Here is a 19,608-nt window from a genome sequence, read left to right on the forward strand (position 1 = left end):
GCATTTATTCAAAATGTAAAGACAACTTGTAAAGATATACACGGAGCAGATGTAAGGTAATATGAGAGGGGATGACATTAGCAGCTGGGGAGGCATTTTATAGAAAATGGGATTTGGAGCTGAGTCTTAAAGGAAGCCAAGGAAGCTAAGAGGCAGAGAGGAGAGAGCGCAAAGCATTCCAAGTATGGGGGCCAAGAAACCAAGGCAAGAGATGGAGGATTAGGTTTGAGGAATTGCAATTAGGTCAGTGTACACAAAATAACATTGTATACAACAATGAATGCTCTCCCATTTGAATTTTTCATCTTCCCCAAATGCCATCTGATCTAACTTAATACATATATAGGAACCCCATCTATCTCCCAAGAAATAATTATTTAGCCCTATTTGATAATCTCTGGTGGAGGGAGAGTCTGTTACCTTCCAAGGTAGGCCATTGCACTTTCAGAGAATTCTAACCATTAAGAAGTTTTTTATTCCACAGAATGGAAATTTGCTTTTCTTAACTGCCATTCTTTGTACTAGTTCTCTTGCCAAATCTAGAATCATAAGGCCATAGACTCAGAGATGGAAGGTATCTTCAGGGTCATTAGTACAACTTTCTCATTTTATAGCTGAGGAAGCTGAGGTCCACAGACTTGCCCAAGGTCACCCAGGTGGTAAGTGGAAGAGCCAGGATCAGAACCCAAGTCTACTTGTCTTCACATCCATGTTCCTTCTACTGAAGCACACTGCCTCCTAAGCAGAACAAATCTCTTCTGCCTGACAGCTTTCAAATAATTGTAGACAACTGTCATGTCCCTCAAAAGTCTGCTCCTAAATATCCCCAGCCTTCAAGTGATCCATGTATGGCATGATCTTAAGGCCACTCACCATACTCTGAGCCACCCTCTAGGTTCCTAACATGTGGCACCCAAGAAGTGCACACAGTCCATTTGGTTAATTCATTCACTAAATAAGCATGTAGTCTAAGGTTATAGTGTTAATGGGGGAATACAGAGAAGTCTAAAGCAGTCCTCTGTCCTACAGAAGTTTATAATCTAGTTGGGGGGGGCAAGGATAAGACATGTAAAAAGTGCAGTACAAGGTAGTACGTAATCTCTATAAACACGTTCTATGTCACGTATCTTATTGTGGTGATAGGAAGCTTAATGTATGATGATTATTAAGAATATTTAGTTCCTGTAATTCAGAGAGATTTTTCCCATGTACATTCATTATAAAGTATATTTTCTTCTTGCATGATCATGATCCATAAAGTTATTTATTTTCTTTAAAAATAGAAATATCTTATGAGTAAACTCCATTAAACTGTAGGCTTCTTGAGGGCATCTCTCTCATTCATCAAAGTGCCTTACACAACAAGTAGGAAGTCAATAAATGTTTGTTGAACTCAACTCTGGTTTGACAATATGTTGTTAACACTCTATGTCCATAAGTACATTTGGTTATTGTAATTGTTGAAGCCCCACAGAAACCTCAAGATCTCTTTATAGGGAGGAGCCCTAGTGAGGCCAGGAACTCATCACATGGAGATGGGAAAGTGAGCATCCACCAAGTCTCTGTCTTTCAACTTAGTTTAGCCAGTAATAGTGATCGAGGGACAGGGCCAGTTGGGATCTGGAGTACAAAATTAGATGGGAAATTGCTCTAGATGAAAGAATCATGCAATAAGGGTACACTGAGCCAAGTTTCAGCTAGTAGTTGGTGAGGAACAGGTGATTACCACGAAAGGCTCAAGTGATATGGCTGGCAGAATTTACTTCAGGCTAGCAAGGAAAGAGATAGGGCAAAACAAGAGAGAAACAGAGACTTCAAGATAAGAGACCAAGGAGATACCAGGGTCCAAAATTTAGGGAGAGATAGCTTTGGGGCCCACAAAAGAAAGAATCCTATATTTTAATAAATTTTGGGAGAGGAAGGGCAGGAACACTTCCTGGCTACAGTTAGGGGTCAGGGTGAAATATATCTCCATGATATTCTTAAGCAGATTCCAGAATGCTGAGAAACAATTCCCCAAAGATAAATGCATAGCAAGGGAACTAGAACTGAGTTACTAACAAATATTATGAAGGACTGGGGATATTTAGAAGGAGAAAACATGACACCTGTCCATAATTATTTGAGGCTATGCCAAAGGAAGTTAGGTAGAAGGGAATATTGTAGTTGGTGCTGAGGATGAGAACCGAACTCTAAGAACCTGTGGGACTTGGACAACCATTACTTTTTTTATCTATTACTGATCTACCTCCTTCTCCCTTGTCTCTCACCATTACATTACATTTACTATGATGTAACATGTAGTGAAGGGGAGCTGTGGAAGACGTTAACGTATGTCAATTAAATAGCTTAAAGATGCAGAGTAATCTATGTTAATTTTGATAGAGAGATAGCTAAATTCAAATGCTCTTTCTGTATATTACTTGTGACTGAAGCTCAAATTCTTCTCTACATATTGAACATGGATGCATAGAATCCCCTTGTTTTATGGACCTCTCCTTTACTTTTGCCCATTCTTCGGCTGATAGAGGCAATGAAGGAGGTTCAATCAAACCCAACTTCTGTGCTAAAGTTAAAAAAAACACAAAATCTCAATTAAAATATATTTTAGAATATTGAACTTAACATTTAATAATTGTAAGAGGTATTTCTCTAAGCACATTACAGTCATATTTAATATATCTTATAATTACTTTTGTGTTATTTCACATTTATACAGCTGGCCTTTTTCTCTAAGGGAAGAGAAAATAATATCATAGGAAAAAGGAATATTAATTCTTATACTTTTTATTATATGATAGTCAATCAACCAACTAATTTAATGAGTACATACTATGTGCCCAGTACTAGGCAAGGCATTAGAGGAGAAGGGAAATAAGTGTAAGACAGATAGTGTCATCAAGGGCCCACCAAATTTGTCTGGAAAGTTAAGATTTAAAGAAGAAACAATTGGAAAAATGAGTTCACCTTTTCATTGTTAAGACTTGGGGGTGGGGAACAGAGAAAATAAAAACCAGAAAGGTACCAAGGAGAAAAAAAATCTTTCATGGCTGTGAATTTACCGAGAAAACAACCCAAACTGACCACTGGATCTTTAGATATGTAAACATACTATTATTATGCCATTCTTGCACCCAAATTATGACACATTGAGGAGTACCCAGATACTTTTGCCAAAAAAAGTAACTAGGTTCTATTATATTATTATGGACTGTTAAGACTTCTTCCCCACACTGGCTAAAAGTTGTGTGCAAATAAAATTTTGCAAATTCAATCATATATAAATGTCCTCTATTAAAGCCATATTCTAAAGTTTTCTTGTGGCTTAGAGGTGAACCTGGATTCTCAGACTCCTCCCAGTGGAGCAGTAACAGATTATATCTGTCTTTCAAGGATCAGCCTGAGAGCAGAGATGCCTTTTTTTTTTCTTTTCCCTCTCAACTTTAATATAGTCTTCTATGCAACTTTATGCTCAGGAAATTGGTCATTATGTTATGAATTGTTTTGGCTCTAGTAACTCATGAAGACCATCTCCTGAGGGAGTAATTACACTGATGAAATCACAGGTCTTTGAAATATCAAAATATAGTCAATGTTCTAAAAAAGCTTGCTACTGAAAGCAATCCTGCAGTGAATCCAATCCCTTGTAGACTCCTTTTTGTAAAAAGTCTCTCCCTAAATTTTTAAAAAATCTGAATTCTCACATATTCAGTTTGCTTGAAGTGGAATTATGCCTGTATAAGTATATTCACTAAGATATTGATTATTAAAAAACATAAAATCCCTAGTTTATGAACTGGATTTAAGAACAACCTTTCCCATCAATTATCAATCCTTGTCCTTTTCTGTCTCTAGTGGCTGGTTAATATTTAAGAGACAAAGATAAATTTGCTAGCTGGTAAAGAGCTTTGCATAGGAAAAGTGTTGTGAAGATAACTTATCTATCTGCAATTGAGCTATTTATTCAACAACTTCAGTTGTATAAGCAAAGACCAGGAAGTAGGCAAAAAAAAAAGGGTCTGCTACTAAAATAGATGTTATAAATTCTAGGAACATATTCATTTTAAGCACAAAAGACACAGTCAGGCCTCGACTCAAAGATTATATACTCTTAGTTGGCACACAATTCTAACAAGTAAAATGATCTAGTTTCTTATCACTACAGGGATTGGAATAGACAATTAGGTGAAGTAGATACACTGTGGGACCTGTAGACACATAAGAAGTAACTAATAACAGCAAAGTTGGGGATAGAAAATTTGTAAAAAGAAAACATGAATAAAAAAATCATATTAACCTTGGCTCATATCTTCAATTAGTTTTGAGGACACAACTATACCTTTCAGCACAATAGAGTGATGTTTATGATAAATGTGTTAAAGACAGTTAATATCATCTTTAGAATATCATGTTTAAGAAGGCAAGGTGGGGCGGCTAGGTGGCACAATAGATAGAGCTCTGGGTCTGGAGTCGGGAAGACTCCTTTCCCTCAGTTCAAATCTGGCCTGAGACACTTACTATCTGTGTGACCCTGGGAAAGTCACTCAACTCTGACTGCCTCAAAAAAAGCAAGGCAATGTATAATAAAATTTCTATTCAAAATTTAAAAATCATAAGTTTGGGTACATAAACCCCTGGCTGTCTGGAAAATGTGGTTTTTTAAGATAACATTTCCTGTGAGTTCTAGATAGTCAGTTTTACTATAGAGTAATATTTTAAAATGCCCTAGAGATGAAGATTTAAAATTATTTAAATCTGAGCATGGTAATGCACACTCGTAGACACCCATGCTGGTGGATTTGGGACTATGGGAGTACTGAACTGCAGTAAAGCTAAAGCTGATTGGATGTTCACAGTAAGTCTGGCACCAATAGTATGAGTCTTCAGGAATAAAGGGCCACTATGCTTCCAAAGAAGGGGTGAACTAGTCCAGGTAATAAAGCTGGGGTGGGTTCAACCTACTCTGCCTATCAGTATTAGGGATATAGCCCAAGAGTGGACTCTGCATTTCCAGTGTAGATGAGATGAGACCCAATTTAACAAAAACAACAACAAAAGATTATGATTTATGTTTAACTCTATAAATTTTGAAACATTATTTTAATGGACATCTCTTTAATAAGATCACCATATTGATCCAAATGGAGCTCATATATCCTAAAATGAGATCTTTGAAAGGAAACAATATTTCATAAGCATTGAAAAATAATTACCAAAAATACTCTATTAAAAATAACACTGATCTATTTCAGATTAGAAATTTTTCCTTAAAAATAATTTTTGCTACGCGAAAGTGTTAGGCAGCTTGGGACCTTACATGGAATACAAGTAAATGGGAATATTTGGAAAATCAGTTAAGTATGGAGCTTTTTGAGAAGACGACTAATAAGTCACCTCTCACTTGCTGTCCATCCCCCATTCCTTCTCCCTCTCACCTCACTCTTCCTAAACTGCAAATATTGGAAACCCACTCTTCTTGGCTCCCCCATACTTTTCTATCCTGCCTTTGAGCTCTACTGACTCCTTTGCATCTCCAACCAGCCTGGGTGTGGAGAAGGGCTGAAGGGACAAAGGACAAACTCCTTGGAGAATTCTTTTTCGTGGCTCACCTCCAACCGGCCTCTCCCAGCATCCCTTTCAGCTTGAGGATGTTTGAGGAAGGAGGGGAGACTTGATGAGGTTTTACAGTGAGATCTCTATCTCCAAGGCATACAGGCAGTTGTGTTCAGACTTTACAAGGGGAAGAGATCTATACCAAGAGCATAATAAATAATAGGCTGCATTCGAGTGGCCTTCTAGGTCCTTGGCTATAGACTTTTGACTAAGTCCAAGTATTACAGAACAAATCCTTTTATCAAGGGGATTTGTTCTGTGAAGTTTGGATTCAATGAAGGGGCCACACTTGAGGGCCTAGAGGGCCACATGTGACCTCGAGGCAGCAGGTTCCCCACCCCTGGTACTCTTTACCATTTTGAGACTTGTGCTAAAGTGTTTTGGATGGACCATACATTTTTCATCATCAGACTAAGAAGATGATACCCTAGGCCACAATTTTCCCCTACTGTTTGACTAGGTTTGTATTCTAGGTACAAGTACCATTAACAATTGCATCTTTAAAATCATAAAAAGATTGGTTAGTCCCATATAATGTCAATATTATGGCTTGAAAAGCTATAAAAATGTTTTGTAGCACCATGCTTGCTAGTTCTTTTTCACTGATTCTATATCATTTTGAAATGTAACAGTCACCTCCATCAGAAATAAACAGGGCTCACTCAACCACACTTGCTCATTGCAATCTTTTGTCTTTTCCATGAATTTCAGGCCAGAAATTAAAATACACTCTGACCTTTGCCCAACTTCCATTCTGTTGCTTGTGCATACACTACCATACAGGCTGGAGTGTTATGGTTTAACTTGTTAGTATAAAGTGATAGCCTCAGACATTACTGAAAGGGATAGAAAGTAACTTTTCCTTTCATAATACCGGCAGTAATTCAAAGAACCAAGATTCAAATTCAAGTTCTTGATTACTAATACTGGGTTCTTCATATATCATCTCTAGGGCACTTCTGAGCTTGTATATTTTGAGACTTGAATGCAAGTCTTATTTATGTATCTAATCCCGTAATTATCTTCATGTCTCTGAAGAAAAGGCCACAGAGCAGCAGATTGGAATCAAGAACTCAGCTCTCCTGACTCCAGTGCAGCGTGTACCACTGCTTCACTTTTACTAATTCCTTCCATCTTCTGGAGGACTCTCTTATAGCCGATGTGTCTTTAATTGGGTACAGTGAGAATCAAAACAGGTTTCTGAGACCTGAGTCATCGTTTATCTTCCTAACTGGGGAGCTGTCCTATGCCTATAATGCAGCACTGGCATATCTTTAGAGGCTATTGAGTTCTAAATTAAGGCTTTCCAACTCTTTTTTGGTCACTGTACCCACTATTTGCCACATGTGGGGTCATGAAGAGTTGGACTGAACAACATTCTATTCAATATGAAAGGAAATAGATTCCAGAGTTTATCATGCAAATGCACATAAGAAAATAAAATAGAAAAAAAGAAAATAGGTTTTAAAGCATAATAGTTATTTATCAAATAGTCTATACATGCTCTTGACAATGACCCCTGATTTAAATGTCTTTTTATCCCCTAAGACTCTAGAGCTGTCTAAAGCTTGCTGTCATTATAACCTCTTCTAACTATTGCCTGGTTCTTAACTATATTTTGTGTGAAGCTTTCTGGTAACCACACCTTTCCCTTCTCTTTTATATTCTTTCCTTGTCACTTCTACATTTTTAGCTTTTATGCAAGCAATTGAGTTTTTATAGCTACTGCTAGCCAATGAGATTGTTCTTTTCCTCCAGTATGGTGAACCAACCGATCATAGTGTGTCACCTTGTAATCTCTGGACGTCGAGCTCTTCCCAGTGTTCTCATCATTGTTCGTGACTCTGGGGCTGCTTCTTGAAAATTTCCTACTGGATGTCCCAGAAACATCTCAAACTCAACATGTCCAAACCAGAACTCATTACCTTCCCCCAAACTCTCCTCTGTTTTGAACTTCTCTATTACTGTTAAGGGTACCACCATCCTTCCAGTCGTTCAGGTTTACAACCTTGGTGTCATCCCTAACTCTCCCTCACACCACATATCTAATCAGTTGCCAGATCTTCCTATTTCTATTTATAAAACATCTCTTTACTCCTACAGTCATCATTTGAGTTCAGGCCCTTATCACCTCTCAGTAGGACTATTGCAATTGCCTTCTAATTGGTCTTCCTGTCTTAGGTCTCTCCCAACTCCAATTCATCCTTCACATAGCTGCCAAGATTTTCCCAAAGTGTAGATCTGAACATTTCAGCCCTCTAGTCAATAAACTCCGGTGTTCCCTATTATATCCAAGATCAAAGAGAAAGTTCTCTATTTGACATTTAGGGTTCTTTACAAAGATGGCACCTTCCAACTTTTCTAGTCTTCTTTCACATTAATCCCCTTCACTTACTCTACAATTCAGGGATACCGGCTTATGTGCTGTTCTCTGTATACAACCTTCCATCACACATCTCTATGCTTTTGCCCTGTCCCTCAAGCCTGAAATGCTTGCCTTCCTCAATTCCAGTTTTTGATATCCTCTGGCTACCTTTAAGACTCCGGTAAAATGCCTCCTTCCACAGACAACCTTTTCTAATAAGCTCATCCACTTGAGCTTTCCTTTTTGGGTTCCATTCTTTTTGATTCTGTATGTATATTGTATGTCTCCATTTATGACACATGTTGTCTCTGCCAATAGGATGTAAGCTCTTTGAAGAAAGAGCTTTTATATTTTTATATTTTATATTCTTAACTTTTTTCTCTCATTTTTTGGGAAACTAACTCTACAGCTTTAATTTAATGCTTTTTCCTCTGTTCAGTATTCTGAAGGCACCAGAGAATAAGAACACTTGTCTTTCTTCCATTCTTTCAATCCTCAGTGCTTACTTAGCACAGTGCCTGGCACATAATAAGTGCTTAATAAATGCTTGTTTATTGATTCATTTTCTTCTTATTGTTCTTGTTCTTTTAACATTTCAGTTTCAGAAGCATTTCAAATATTTGAACTTCCTAGAAATCTAAATTCTAGATAACTAAATGTCACTATATATAGGAAATCTAACCAACTCCCAAATATTTCTCATTATTTGTATTTATAGTGAATGTGCCATTCATCATCTATGGGATTTCCAATCCCTTCTTTGCCTGCCCCATCCCCTTTCTAGCTACATTTTTCTCTTCTTTCATCCATCACTCTAGTCAGCCATTCATAGCTGCCTTCACTCACACAAACACTTCTTGACCCTTTGAACTTCTGTGATGATAACTTCTGATGCCATATCATTTTTACCGTCTGTTTTCTCCAGTTTGGTTCCAGAGTCACAGATCACTGTGAGTAGATGGGGTGAGCCACAAATCTAACTTCACCTTGGCCCTTGATCCTGCACTGTATAAAATTTTTAGAGTGCCTCCCATAGTGACTGTTTCATACCTTCTCCATATTCCTTAAGTCCCTAGATTCTGTCCTCTGCTCTGCCCACTGTTGGCACATCAGGTCACCTCTAATTTTACTTTAAAAATGAGAAACTACTCATGAGCTGCTTCCTCTTCCCACCTCTCACAAGGATGTATCTATATCCTTACTTCTCCCTTTATTATTTAAAGGTTTACATTTATCCAAGGCAAAATATGGACTTTCAATAAAATAGAGGACTTTCAAGCTTTCTCAGTGAAAAGACCAGAGCTGAATGGAAAATTTGACTTTCAAACACAAGAATCAAGAGAAGGATGAAAAGGTAATCAAGAAAAAAGAACAAGAAAAAGAAACTGCAAGGGACTTACTAAAGTTGAACTGTTTTGTTGACCTTCCTACATGGAAAGATGATGTGTATGATTCATGAGACCTCAGTATTAGGGTAGCTGAAGGGAATATGCATATATATATATTTATGTATATATATAAGTGAATATGTATGTATGTATATATGTATGTGTGTGTATATATATATATATATATATATATATATATATATAGAGAGAGAGAGAGAGAGAGAGAGAGAGAGTGGACACAGGGTGAGTTGAAGATGAAGGGAAGATATCTAAAAGAAATAAAATCAAATTAAGGGATGAGAGAGGAATATATTGAGAGAGGGAGATAGGGAGAGATAGAATGGGGTGGATTATCTCACATAAAGGTGGCAAGAGGAAGCAGTTCAGTGGGAGGAGGGGAGAGGGCAGGTGAGGGGGGAATGAGTGAATCTTGCTCTCACCAGATCTGGCCTGAGAAGGAAATACCATACATACTCAATTGGGTATCTTACCCCACAGGAAAGAAGAGGGAAGAAGATAAAAAAAGGGAGGATGATGGAGGACAGATGGGGGTGGAGGTAATCAAAAACAAACACTTTGGAAAGGGGACAGGGTCAAGGGAGAAGATTCAATAAAGGGGGATGGTTTGGGAAGGAGCAAAATATAGTTAGTCTTTCACAACATGAGTATTGTGGAAGGGTAATACATAATGATACACATATGGCCTATGTTGAATTGCTCGACTTCTTAGGGCGGGTGGGTGGGAAGGGAAGAGGGGAGAGAATTTGGAACTCAAAGTTTTAAAAACAGATGTTCAAAAACAAAAAAAAGTTTTTGCATGCAACTAGAAAATAAGATACACAGGCAATGGGGCGTAGAAGAATTTATCTTGCCCTACAAGAAAGGAAGGGAAAAGGGGGTGGGAGGGAAGTGGGGTGGCAGAAGGGAGGGCTGATTGGGGAAAAGGCAACCAGAATATACACCCATCTTGGAGTGGGGGGGAGGGTAGAAATGGGGAGAAAATTTGTAATTCAAACTCTTGTGAAAATCAATGCTGAAAACTAAATATATTAAATTGATAAATTAAAAAAAAAAGGTTTACATTTATACCTGTGCTCTCAATTCCATCTTCTTTCCATTTCTTCTAGGACTACGGTCCATGAGTTATCCTCCTTTTGCCAACATTATTAATCAATCTCTCCTCCCTCTCTCCTGATTCTTTCCCCTGGGGAAATAGGTCTCCCCATCCTAAAACAGGATGGCTCTATGGCTCTAATAAAACTATAATTTTTATTTCTTTCTTTCCTCTATATTGCTACCTTTCCCTCTATTCCTTGCACAACTTATTAAAACTAAATTCTTAACTGTTACAAATGATCTCGTATTAAAATCAATAGCTTTTTCTTAGCTTCTGCAGCATCTGGTCTCTGCTTTTTCCTTAACTTTTATGAAACTGTAATAGTCTGGTTCTCCTCCTGTCTCTCTACCTCTGCCTCTATCTCTCCCTAGTGCTCTTCTTTCCTTCTATTCCTTAGAATGAACTGCCACTTAGATGATCCATAATCAACTCAAAAACAACATGTTTAAACAAAATTTCCCATTGTCCCCCAAATCAATTCTCCCTCCATACAACTGCTATTTCTTTTAGGGTGCCATCAATTTTCCAGGTCATCTTTGCTTCTCTACTTTCCTACCCAATATACTGAGCTCTGTAATTTTTTCTGACTTTCAAATTTTTCCCTTCCTTTCTGTTTCCTTTGTTCTCAATTTCAAACATGTCGTTACCACCTCATCCACCTACACCCTTAGTACTTCGACTATGCATTGTTGCAATGGTCTCCTAAATAGTTTCTCTGCCTCCAGTTTCTCCCTACACTAACCTATTTGCACCATATTATTCACACCACTTCTCGTATTGTACCCTGCATAAAAATATTCAACTGCCTCCCATGACAAATGGGATAAAATCTAAGCACCTTACCTGGCCCTTAAGTCCCTCTATAAAGGTCCCAAGTAGAACTCAGGATCTCTATAAACCTGTCCTCCAAACTACATTTTTTTTGTTAAGGACAACCCCTGTCCTTCCAGTCACCCAGATTTCACAAACTATGAATCATCCTTCTTTAGTTTCCTTCACACTTACCCTCCTCCTCCCACATCTAATAGGTCACCAAGGTTTATCCATTCTATCCCCATGTCTCTCCCATGTGATCCTTATTGCCACTTGCATGGCTAACACTTATTCACTTCTTTTCTAGACTATTGGAATAGTCTTGTAATTGATTTCCCTGTTTTCAGTCTTTTACCCTCCAGGCCATTCTCCACAAGGATGCTAAAATAATCTTCCCAAGTCACAGGTTTGACAACAGCATCCTTGGCGCAACAATCTTCAGTTATACTCCCTTTTACCTCTAAGATAAAAAAAGCTCCTCAGCTTGACATTTCAAATTCCTCACAATCTGGTCTCTAGCCTTATTTTATATGGCAACCTAAGAATACATTCAGCATCCAGGTATCTGGCCTCCTCACCGCTCTTCCAATCAGTTTTCCCTCCTCATCTTTATGCTTTTGCGCAGGCTCTCTACCCCTCATGTCTGGAATACTCTCCCTCATCTTTGCCTCTTAGAATCCCTAACTCCTTTCAAGAGTTCAGCTCATGTGCCATCTCCTATGGGAAACATTGCACGATCTTCTTACGTGTTGATGCTCTCCTCTCTCAGATACTGTATTTACTTATCTGTTTACATGTTATAGCCCTGGACAGAATAAAGGCTACCTGAAGAACTGTTTCTCATTTCTGTCATTGTATTTCAATTACCTAATACAGTGCTTGGCATAGAAAAGCTGCTTAATTTGGGTCTGTTGGATGGAACCTTACTTTACAACCTTATTCTTGCTACTTTCTAACAAGAACATTTCATTGAAAGACAGCTTGGTCTATTCAATGTCCTTGGAAATCACTTTGTCTCTTTCTCTCCTTGGAGCTTTCCTCCACTTTGTACTTCTCTCCAAACTTTATTGAGCCTTCAAGGCCCAGTTTAAACGCAAAATCTTCCTTGAAGCCTTCCCTAACTACTTCAAGAAACTTTTGTTGTTATTGAGTTGTTTTTAGTAGTTTTGACTCTCTGTGATCCTATCTGGGGTTTCTTGGCAAGATACTGAAATGTTCTGTCATTTCCTTCTCCAGCTCACTTTACAGATGGGGAAACCTGAGGTAAAAGGGTGAAGTGACTTGCCCATGGTCACATGGCTAGGACGCATCTAAAGCCAGATTTGAACTCAAGAAGATGAGTCTTCCTGACCCCAGGCTTGTCTAGCTATGCCACCACTGGGCACTGCCACCCAACTGCGCTACTTTAACCAACAGTCACCTTTTAGTTATGTCATTCACACAGACACTTAATCATATTTCTTGGATTGTTGTTCTCTTAGTAAATGGATATTATTATGATCCATATGCAAAACAACATAAATTAGATAATAGATTAGAGCATAGTCTAACCTCCTAAATTTATAGCCAAGAAACTGAAGCTGAGAGAGGTTAGGTACCTTTCCCAAGGTCACACGGGTAAATGAATGATAGTGGTAGGCTTTGAACCCAGGTGTTCTGACTCCAAAGCTGATGTCTTTTCTCCTGTACCATGCTAACCTTGCAATTTGAATTTGCTGCATTATAAAAAGAAATATGTCTTTAGCCAAAAAAATGATGTCATAGTTCTCCTTACCTTAAAAGTTTCTCTTAAAACTTCAAATGCATTTTGATTTTTAAAAATTAATTTATATAATTCAGCAAGGTGAAACATACTTGTATGTTTCATACTTTAAAATTGAAAAGATCACTGATTTTCTCAGTGTATATTCTTGCTAATCTATTCATAGATCACAAACCTCTCCATTCCTTAATGACTTACTACAGTCAACAAAATTTACCACTTATTGGACACCTTTTGGTTATGTGCCTCCCTGAACTTACTGTAACCCAGATGGTTCATGTCTGGACAGACACAGAGGTCGCTGATGGTTCTGAGTACAAAGCCTCTCCAGCTTGATCATACCTGCTAAAGCCTATATTCCCCTTGTATGCCAGGGTCACCTCTAATCCATGTCAAAGACATTGGAGTAGAATTAATGAAGATTGTTTTCTGTTATTTGTAAAAACAAGATAGATTTTTCTTGCAGACAAGTAAAAAAACTCTTAAAAAGGATTTAACTTAGAATTTACCTATAAATTAATTTCTGGAGTATTGTCAAACATAGGAGATTTTCCTCTTTCCCCAAAGAAAATCCAAGAAAAGCCATTGTAATCTTAAGTTCAATGTTACTACTATAATACTATAATTAATAAAAGTACATTTTCTGAGTTTGCTCGCCAGAAATATCTTTCTATGTTTCCACATCTCTGGCTTTTATCTTTCTGCTGTATGTTTCTTTCTTCTGTTCAATTAAGTGTCCAAGTACAGGTGTTAATTCTTTATGGCTTTTGCCCCAGGATCAACTTGAGAACAAACCTTTTAAGTCTAAATATGGGCAAATGTTATTGAAGTACAGATTTTTTATGCCTAAGGTATCAGCTATCTTTTGCTAAATAAACTGAAGAAAAATTACATAATCTATCAAATTATTTTCACTGTACTAAACTGAAAACATAGCATAGAATTTTCTTGGTAAACTTTCATAGCATTATTTAACATCATTATAACACAACCCACAACCAGATTTCTATAATATTTTTCCTTTATGCCAAATATCACATTGTTCTACAGTATAGTTAAGTGATTTTAAATGTATTTTCTGCTAAAATTCAAGCATTTTTAAAAAATGGAACATCAGGTCAACCAGGATCTGTAGAAGCCATTTCTAGTGCCTTCCCTGTAGGGTTACACTTAATAGCCTCATAGAAGCATATATTCTGTTTGTTAAGATATCCCAGGAAAATGTCTATCTTACTTTGTAGCCTGTTCCCACACTTTGTGTTATGAGGGACTGGTACACATGCAGAGTATGCTGGCATGCTCCACTGATGCAATTCTCTGTGTGGAAGGACTGGGGAGCTGGCTTTCAGGAGAGCTGGGGTGGCCTGTAACTGAAGTGCTGTGGAGGGTCTGGGAGGACACAGAGATATTCTATAGCTAGTCCCAGTCTGTTAGCTTGGTGATCAACACAGGGCAGCCTCTCTGGCTGCACTTCAGTCTGTCTAAAACCAGGAGGCACCTTCCAATGGCCTTTATCAGCCTCGGGCTATTTCTTGGTGGCTCTTTGCTTTTGGTTTGACTCCTTTGCTAACACTATCTGGTGAGAGACGATGCTATAAGCCTGGGAATAGCATCTGGCCCATGATTACAGCCTCAGTTCTTAGAGCTCTCTGCTTGACTTGGTGGGTTTTTTTCATTTTAGGTGAGAGAATTTGGAAAGATATGACTTTCTGAATTTCAAAATATCAGGGAGAGAACCAGCTGATGTCCAAACACCCAGGATTCTGGAAGTCGGGAAACTGGGAGTTGAGTAGATGCTGGTGTTGCAGCCAGCCCAGCATCAATGCCTGAGGAATGAGGAATGACCTTTGGATCTTTGAATTTGGAATGTAAACCTGGAGGGACCAATACTTTGAGTTCCCAAGTCTGCTCTCTCTGACCTGCTGGGTTAAATGTCATCAAGACTGTCCTACAGGCTCCAAAGCCTCTTCCATGTGGTGAATTGTATCAGCTGAATCCTCTCTTCTTAGTACTTAATTTGATTCTTCAAACTAGACTTTTCCTGACTTCTAACCTCAATGTTTGCTACTATCTATAAGCAGAGTGTGATCATCATGGTACAGAGCAAGCTTTATACAAAAATATTCCAAGCCTCTAACTGGGACTTGGGTAAAGACAACTTAGGCTAATATCCCTGAACCTCCATGGATGGCAAGGAATTCCATTGAAATCATTTGTTAACTTTGATGTACACATGTTTCTGACTGCATATTGTATATTCCAATAAACAAAGAATTAGATTAATTGGCACAAAGAAGCCCTTGCCAGCCCATCTTACCTAGAGTGAGTTGGGGAGGATGTGGATCGAGAACATATTCTTTCTCTGGCTCTTCTCCTCTAGGGATTTGTGTAGCTGTCTTTTTCAGTCCAGTATCCACTATTGCTTTTATATTTTTTTTTGGAGGCTTGTATCCCCTATCTTTATGTTGTTTCTTTGTGTTACAAACTGAAAGAGTTTGGATTTGAAGATCATGTAAAATGTGATCTTGTAAAGCAACTGCAGTAATAGCTAAATTTTTAGCACGGTCCTAAAGAAGTTGGAAAAATATGAACAAAAATTCATATGAATACTATACATAAATTATCAATTAACAGAAAAGTAAGGCTTTATCTCTCACTTTTGACAGTACTCGATACTCAAATTTTGTCACTAGTTAAAATAAAAAATAAACATACTAAATTGAAGAATGTTTGACCCGCTGTTACCTTAACTTTTTTTAAAGTCAGAACTTGGCTTCATCATTTATATCAACTACATAGTAGCAATTTTTCATTTAATTGCTAAAGCCATAATTATAATATGCAATAAACTCATTATGAATTATAAAACTTTTACATGCCTAAACATATGTTGCAGCACTATAATTAAATTAGACCTCAGGCTAATCTTGCCTTCTAGTACACCAAAAAGAAATGCACATGTATTATTAATTTTTGGTAAACTAAATAGGTTTCCTACATAGAATAAAACTACCAGGCAACTAAGAGGCACCTTAAGCAAATGCTAGAGTAGAAGTTGCCTGCAGCACCCATGCCACACCCATGGGACTGCTTAGCTACTCTCCATCCTGCTAACATCTCCTGGCTGGTACCTGGTGAGCAAATTATTTTCTTTATTTCTGCCTATGTTAGTTAAAATAGAAAATTATGGGCAATCTTACTGCAGTATTTTTTAAAAATCAAGGATGCACCTTAGAAGAATTTCTTTTCATGTCGAATCAGAAGTTATCCTCTTTTCCTCTAAAAACAGAATTATGTTGCTTCTTTATAATAGAAGTCATCATTTATATTCCTTTAAATTCCTATACAGGAAACAGAATTACATTAACACATCAACTGATCAAATTAAGTCTTGTAGAGCACAAAAATTTGATCCTAAGTCTATATTTCTGAAGAAAGTGGTATTAAGTTTTACATAGATGTTTAAATGAATCAGCAAATACCTGTTGAATAATTTACTAAATACTCTTAAATACAAAAGAAATATAAATTATGATCCTTGCCTTTAAGTAGCTTACAACCTGACTTCAGGTGTAGTAGGATTCATAAAAGGAAGAATAAGTTAAAAAATTGGAGAGTTCAAAGAAGCTTCATGGAGGATGTGGGCTTAAAACTGAAACAACCACTCAGTGCTTTAGGTAACTCTCTAAGATCATAAGCTTTTGAGAAGGTGCCAACTTGCGTTGACAGAACACTTTCCTCATCCAGGAGTTCCCTGTATCGATGAAATGTCTGGACTGGGGACCAATCCTTTTAGACTTGAATAAGGAGAGGAAAGAGGATAGTGGGTATAGGGCTGGGACTTAGAGGTGGTGAAAAGACTAAGATGGAAGGTAGTTATTGGGAGACTAGGTAGGCAGACAATTAGGCCACAGAGGATCTTAGGAAGCTACACAGAAGAGTTTGAAAGAATTTGAGGCAGTTAAGAGACAGAGTGAATTGAGTGCTGAGCCTAGAGGTAGGAAGAGCTCAGTTCAGATCTGGTCTCAGACACCTGCTGTGTGGCCCTGGGCAAGTCACTTAACTTTCTGCCGCAGTTTAGCACCTATTTCTTGGGTTGTTTGTGAAGAATAATGAGATAATATTTGTAAAAACCACTTAGCACAGTGCCTGGTCCATATTAAGTACTATATGAATGTTAGCTATTGTTATTAAATTGATGCAGTAGGCCAGGGCTGTCCAACCTTAGGTTTTTATTGAAACAATAGACAATATATTTTGATTTGCTATTTTAGTGAGAGCTCTGTGGTAGCTCGGTATCGTTTACTAAAGCATTTATGTAAATTTCTATGCTTGTAGGTGGGCCGCATCGCACTGCGGGCCATATTTTGGACAGCCCTGCAGTAGGCAATAGAGAAATACTATGGATTCTTGAACAGAGGACTATGGTGTATTATCATGATAGTGATATTTTAGAAAGATAAATCTGACAACACAATTCAGTAGGGCTTATATGTGAGAAGAGACTAGAGGCAGCAGAGAGATCCCGCCAGTTGCAATAATCTAATTATCAGATGATGACGCCTCAACTACAACAGCAGTTTGATACAAAAATTTCTTCATAAAACAAAATAGTAAATCTAATCTGAGAGACAATAATTCTTAATTAGTTAGCCTATTTCCAGTGTTACAAAACTGACACAATGATTTCCTGTCTGTCAAATAAATAAACAAATATGTAACCTTTTCATAGGGCTTAGTGAAAGGATAGATATGGAGGTAATAGAAATAGATAAATTGAAGTTAAATACAAGGTCTGCTGGGAGTAGAGAGACTGAAGAATGGTAGTTGGTTGGTTGCTGAAGAGGACCAAAATGACATCACTATGTTGGGGTCAAGGTACAGTGTGTCCAACTGTGGCTGATCAGACTAATACAAGCTCCAAAGGTTCTACCACAGGTCAGGCACAAATGGTTCACATTTGGAATGGAGATGTTTCTAAATTTGTGCATCTCACATCTCTTTTGAGCTACGGCAGGTCTGCTTTGCTCATAGAGCGTAGAACCTTCTTTGACGTGGGCACACCATGCTGCATGATCCTGGTCAGTGTCTCCCATGTCTCACAATTGATTCCAAAGTTCCTCAGAGAGAACTTGAGAGTGTCCTTGTATCACTTCCATGTGAGTACTTGCCTCTTCTAGGTAAATATATTTTTGGCATTTGGACAACATGGCCAGCCCATTGGAGTTGCTGTGTGCAACAGAGTTTGAATGTTTGGCAGTTCAGCTCAGGAAGACCTTAGTTATCTAGTATGTTATCTTGCCAGATCATCTTCAGAATCTCCTAAGACAATTCAGATGGAAGGATTCAGTTTCCTGGCATGGCACTGGTATACTGTCCAGGTTTCATAGGCATACAGCAATGAAGTCAGCACAGTGGCTCCATAGACCTTCAGCTTAGTAGGCAGCCAGTACCTCTTCTCTCTCCCACACTTTTCTTTAGAGCCTCCCAAACACTGGGCTAGTTCTGGAAATATGTGATCATCTTCATCATCTATATGAACGTCTCCGGAAAGTATAATGCCAAAGCAAGTGAACTTATTCACAGCATTCAAAATTTCTCCATTTGCTGTAATCAGTGGTTCCATGTATAGCTGTTGAGATGTTGATTGGCAAAGAAATTTTATTTTCTTGTTATTGTTAGGCCCAAATTAGCACAAAGAATAACAACCTCCAAAAAATTCCTGCTTTAGTGTCTCATTATGGCATGTAGGTACCCCAGGATTCTTTAAAGTGATGCCAATGGAGAGCACATTCTACCGTACTAGAAAGGTTTCAAGTACAATCCTAGGGACAAGAATGAATCTACTCTTTAAGATGGCAGGGGGATACTAAGAATCACATAATTCTTAGACCATCTACAAATATTTCACAATTGGTACTTTTAATTTGTGAGTTTTATCTAGTAACCAATGAGTTGACAAGCTACTAGAAGAATTGTAGCTCATTTATATTAACATTTTCACTATATATATCAAATGAAAAGACATAAAGCAGTTGCTGCTAAATGTGAAGATATTTTCCTCAGATAGGAAATTAATGAGTTAGTATAGTTGGTTGCATCATGGACCCAAATGTAATCTGAAATATCATAGGATCATAGATTTAGAATTGGAAGGGATCTTGGAGGCCATCAATTCCAATTCCCTTAATTTTACAGATGAGGAAATTCAGACACAGAGAAGTTAATTGACTGGACTAGGGTAATGCAACCAATACATGTCAGAGGTGGGATATGAATGAGGTATTCCCGACTCCAAGGCCATCTCTCTGTGCACTTTGTCGCACTACCTCATTTCATAGGATATCTGATTATTTCACCTCAAAATTCACACAATGAATGTAAGCAAATAGATTATCATTAAAATAATTTGAGTTTGTAGATGAATACCTGTTGCAGAATATAAAGAGGTAGAAAAATAGTTATCAAATACTTTACAAGTTTCCCTAATAAAAGTCAATATATAGCTTGGTAATTTCAACATATCGTGGGCAATGGAAGATAGAGAAAA

General features: G+C 37.8%; 1 protein-coding gene across 1 annotated transcript in view; it reads right to left on the bottom strand.

Annotated features, from left to right (window-relative positions):
* RNF32 (ring finger protein 32) overlaps window positions 1-18,154 on the bottom strand; it is a 59,176-nt gene extending 41,022 nt beyond the window's left edge. Inside the window, exons 1-4 of the mRNA XM_036760538.1 lie at window positions 18,055-18,154; window positions 15,716-15,747; window positions 15,376-15,625; window positions 2,424-2,566 (exon numbers count right to left, since the gene is read on the bottom strand). Coding sequence (XP_036616433.1) covers window positions 2,424-2,566; window positions 15,376-15,625; window positions 15,716-15,747; window positions 18,055-18,154 — 525 coding nt within the window. The remainder of the gene's footprint in view (window positions 1-2,423; window positions 2,567-15,375; window positions 15,626-15,715; window positions 15,748-18,054) is intronic.
* Window positions 18,155-19,608: the final 1,454 nt, after the last annotated feature.

This window comes from Trichosurus vulpecula, chromosome 5, assembly GCF_011100635.1.
Source record: "Trichosurus vulpecula isolate mTriVul1 chromosome 5, mTriVul1.pri, whole genome shotgun sequence".
In the NCBI taxonomy this organism is placed as follows: domain Eukaryota; kingdom Metazoa; phylum Chordata; class Mammalia; order Diprotodontia; family Phalangeridae; genus Trichosurus; species Trichosurus vulpecula.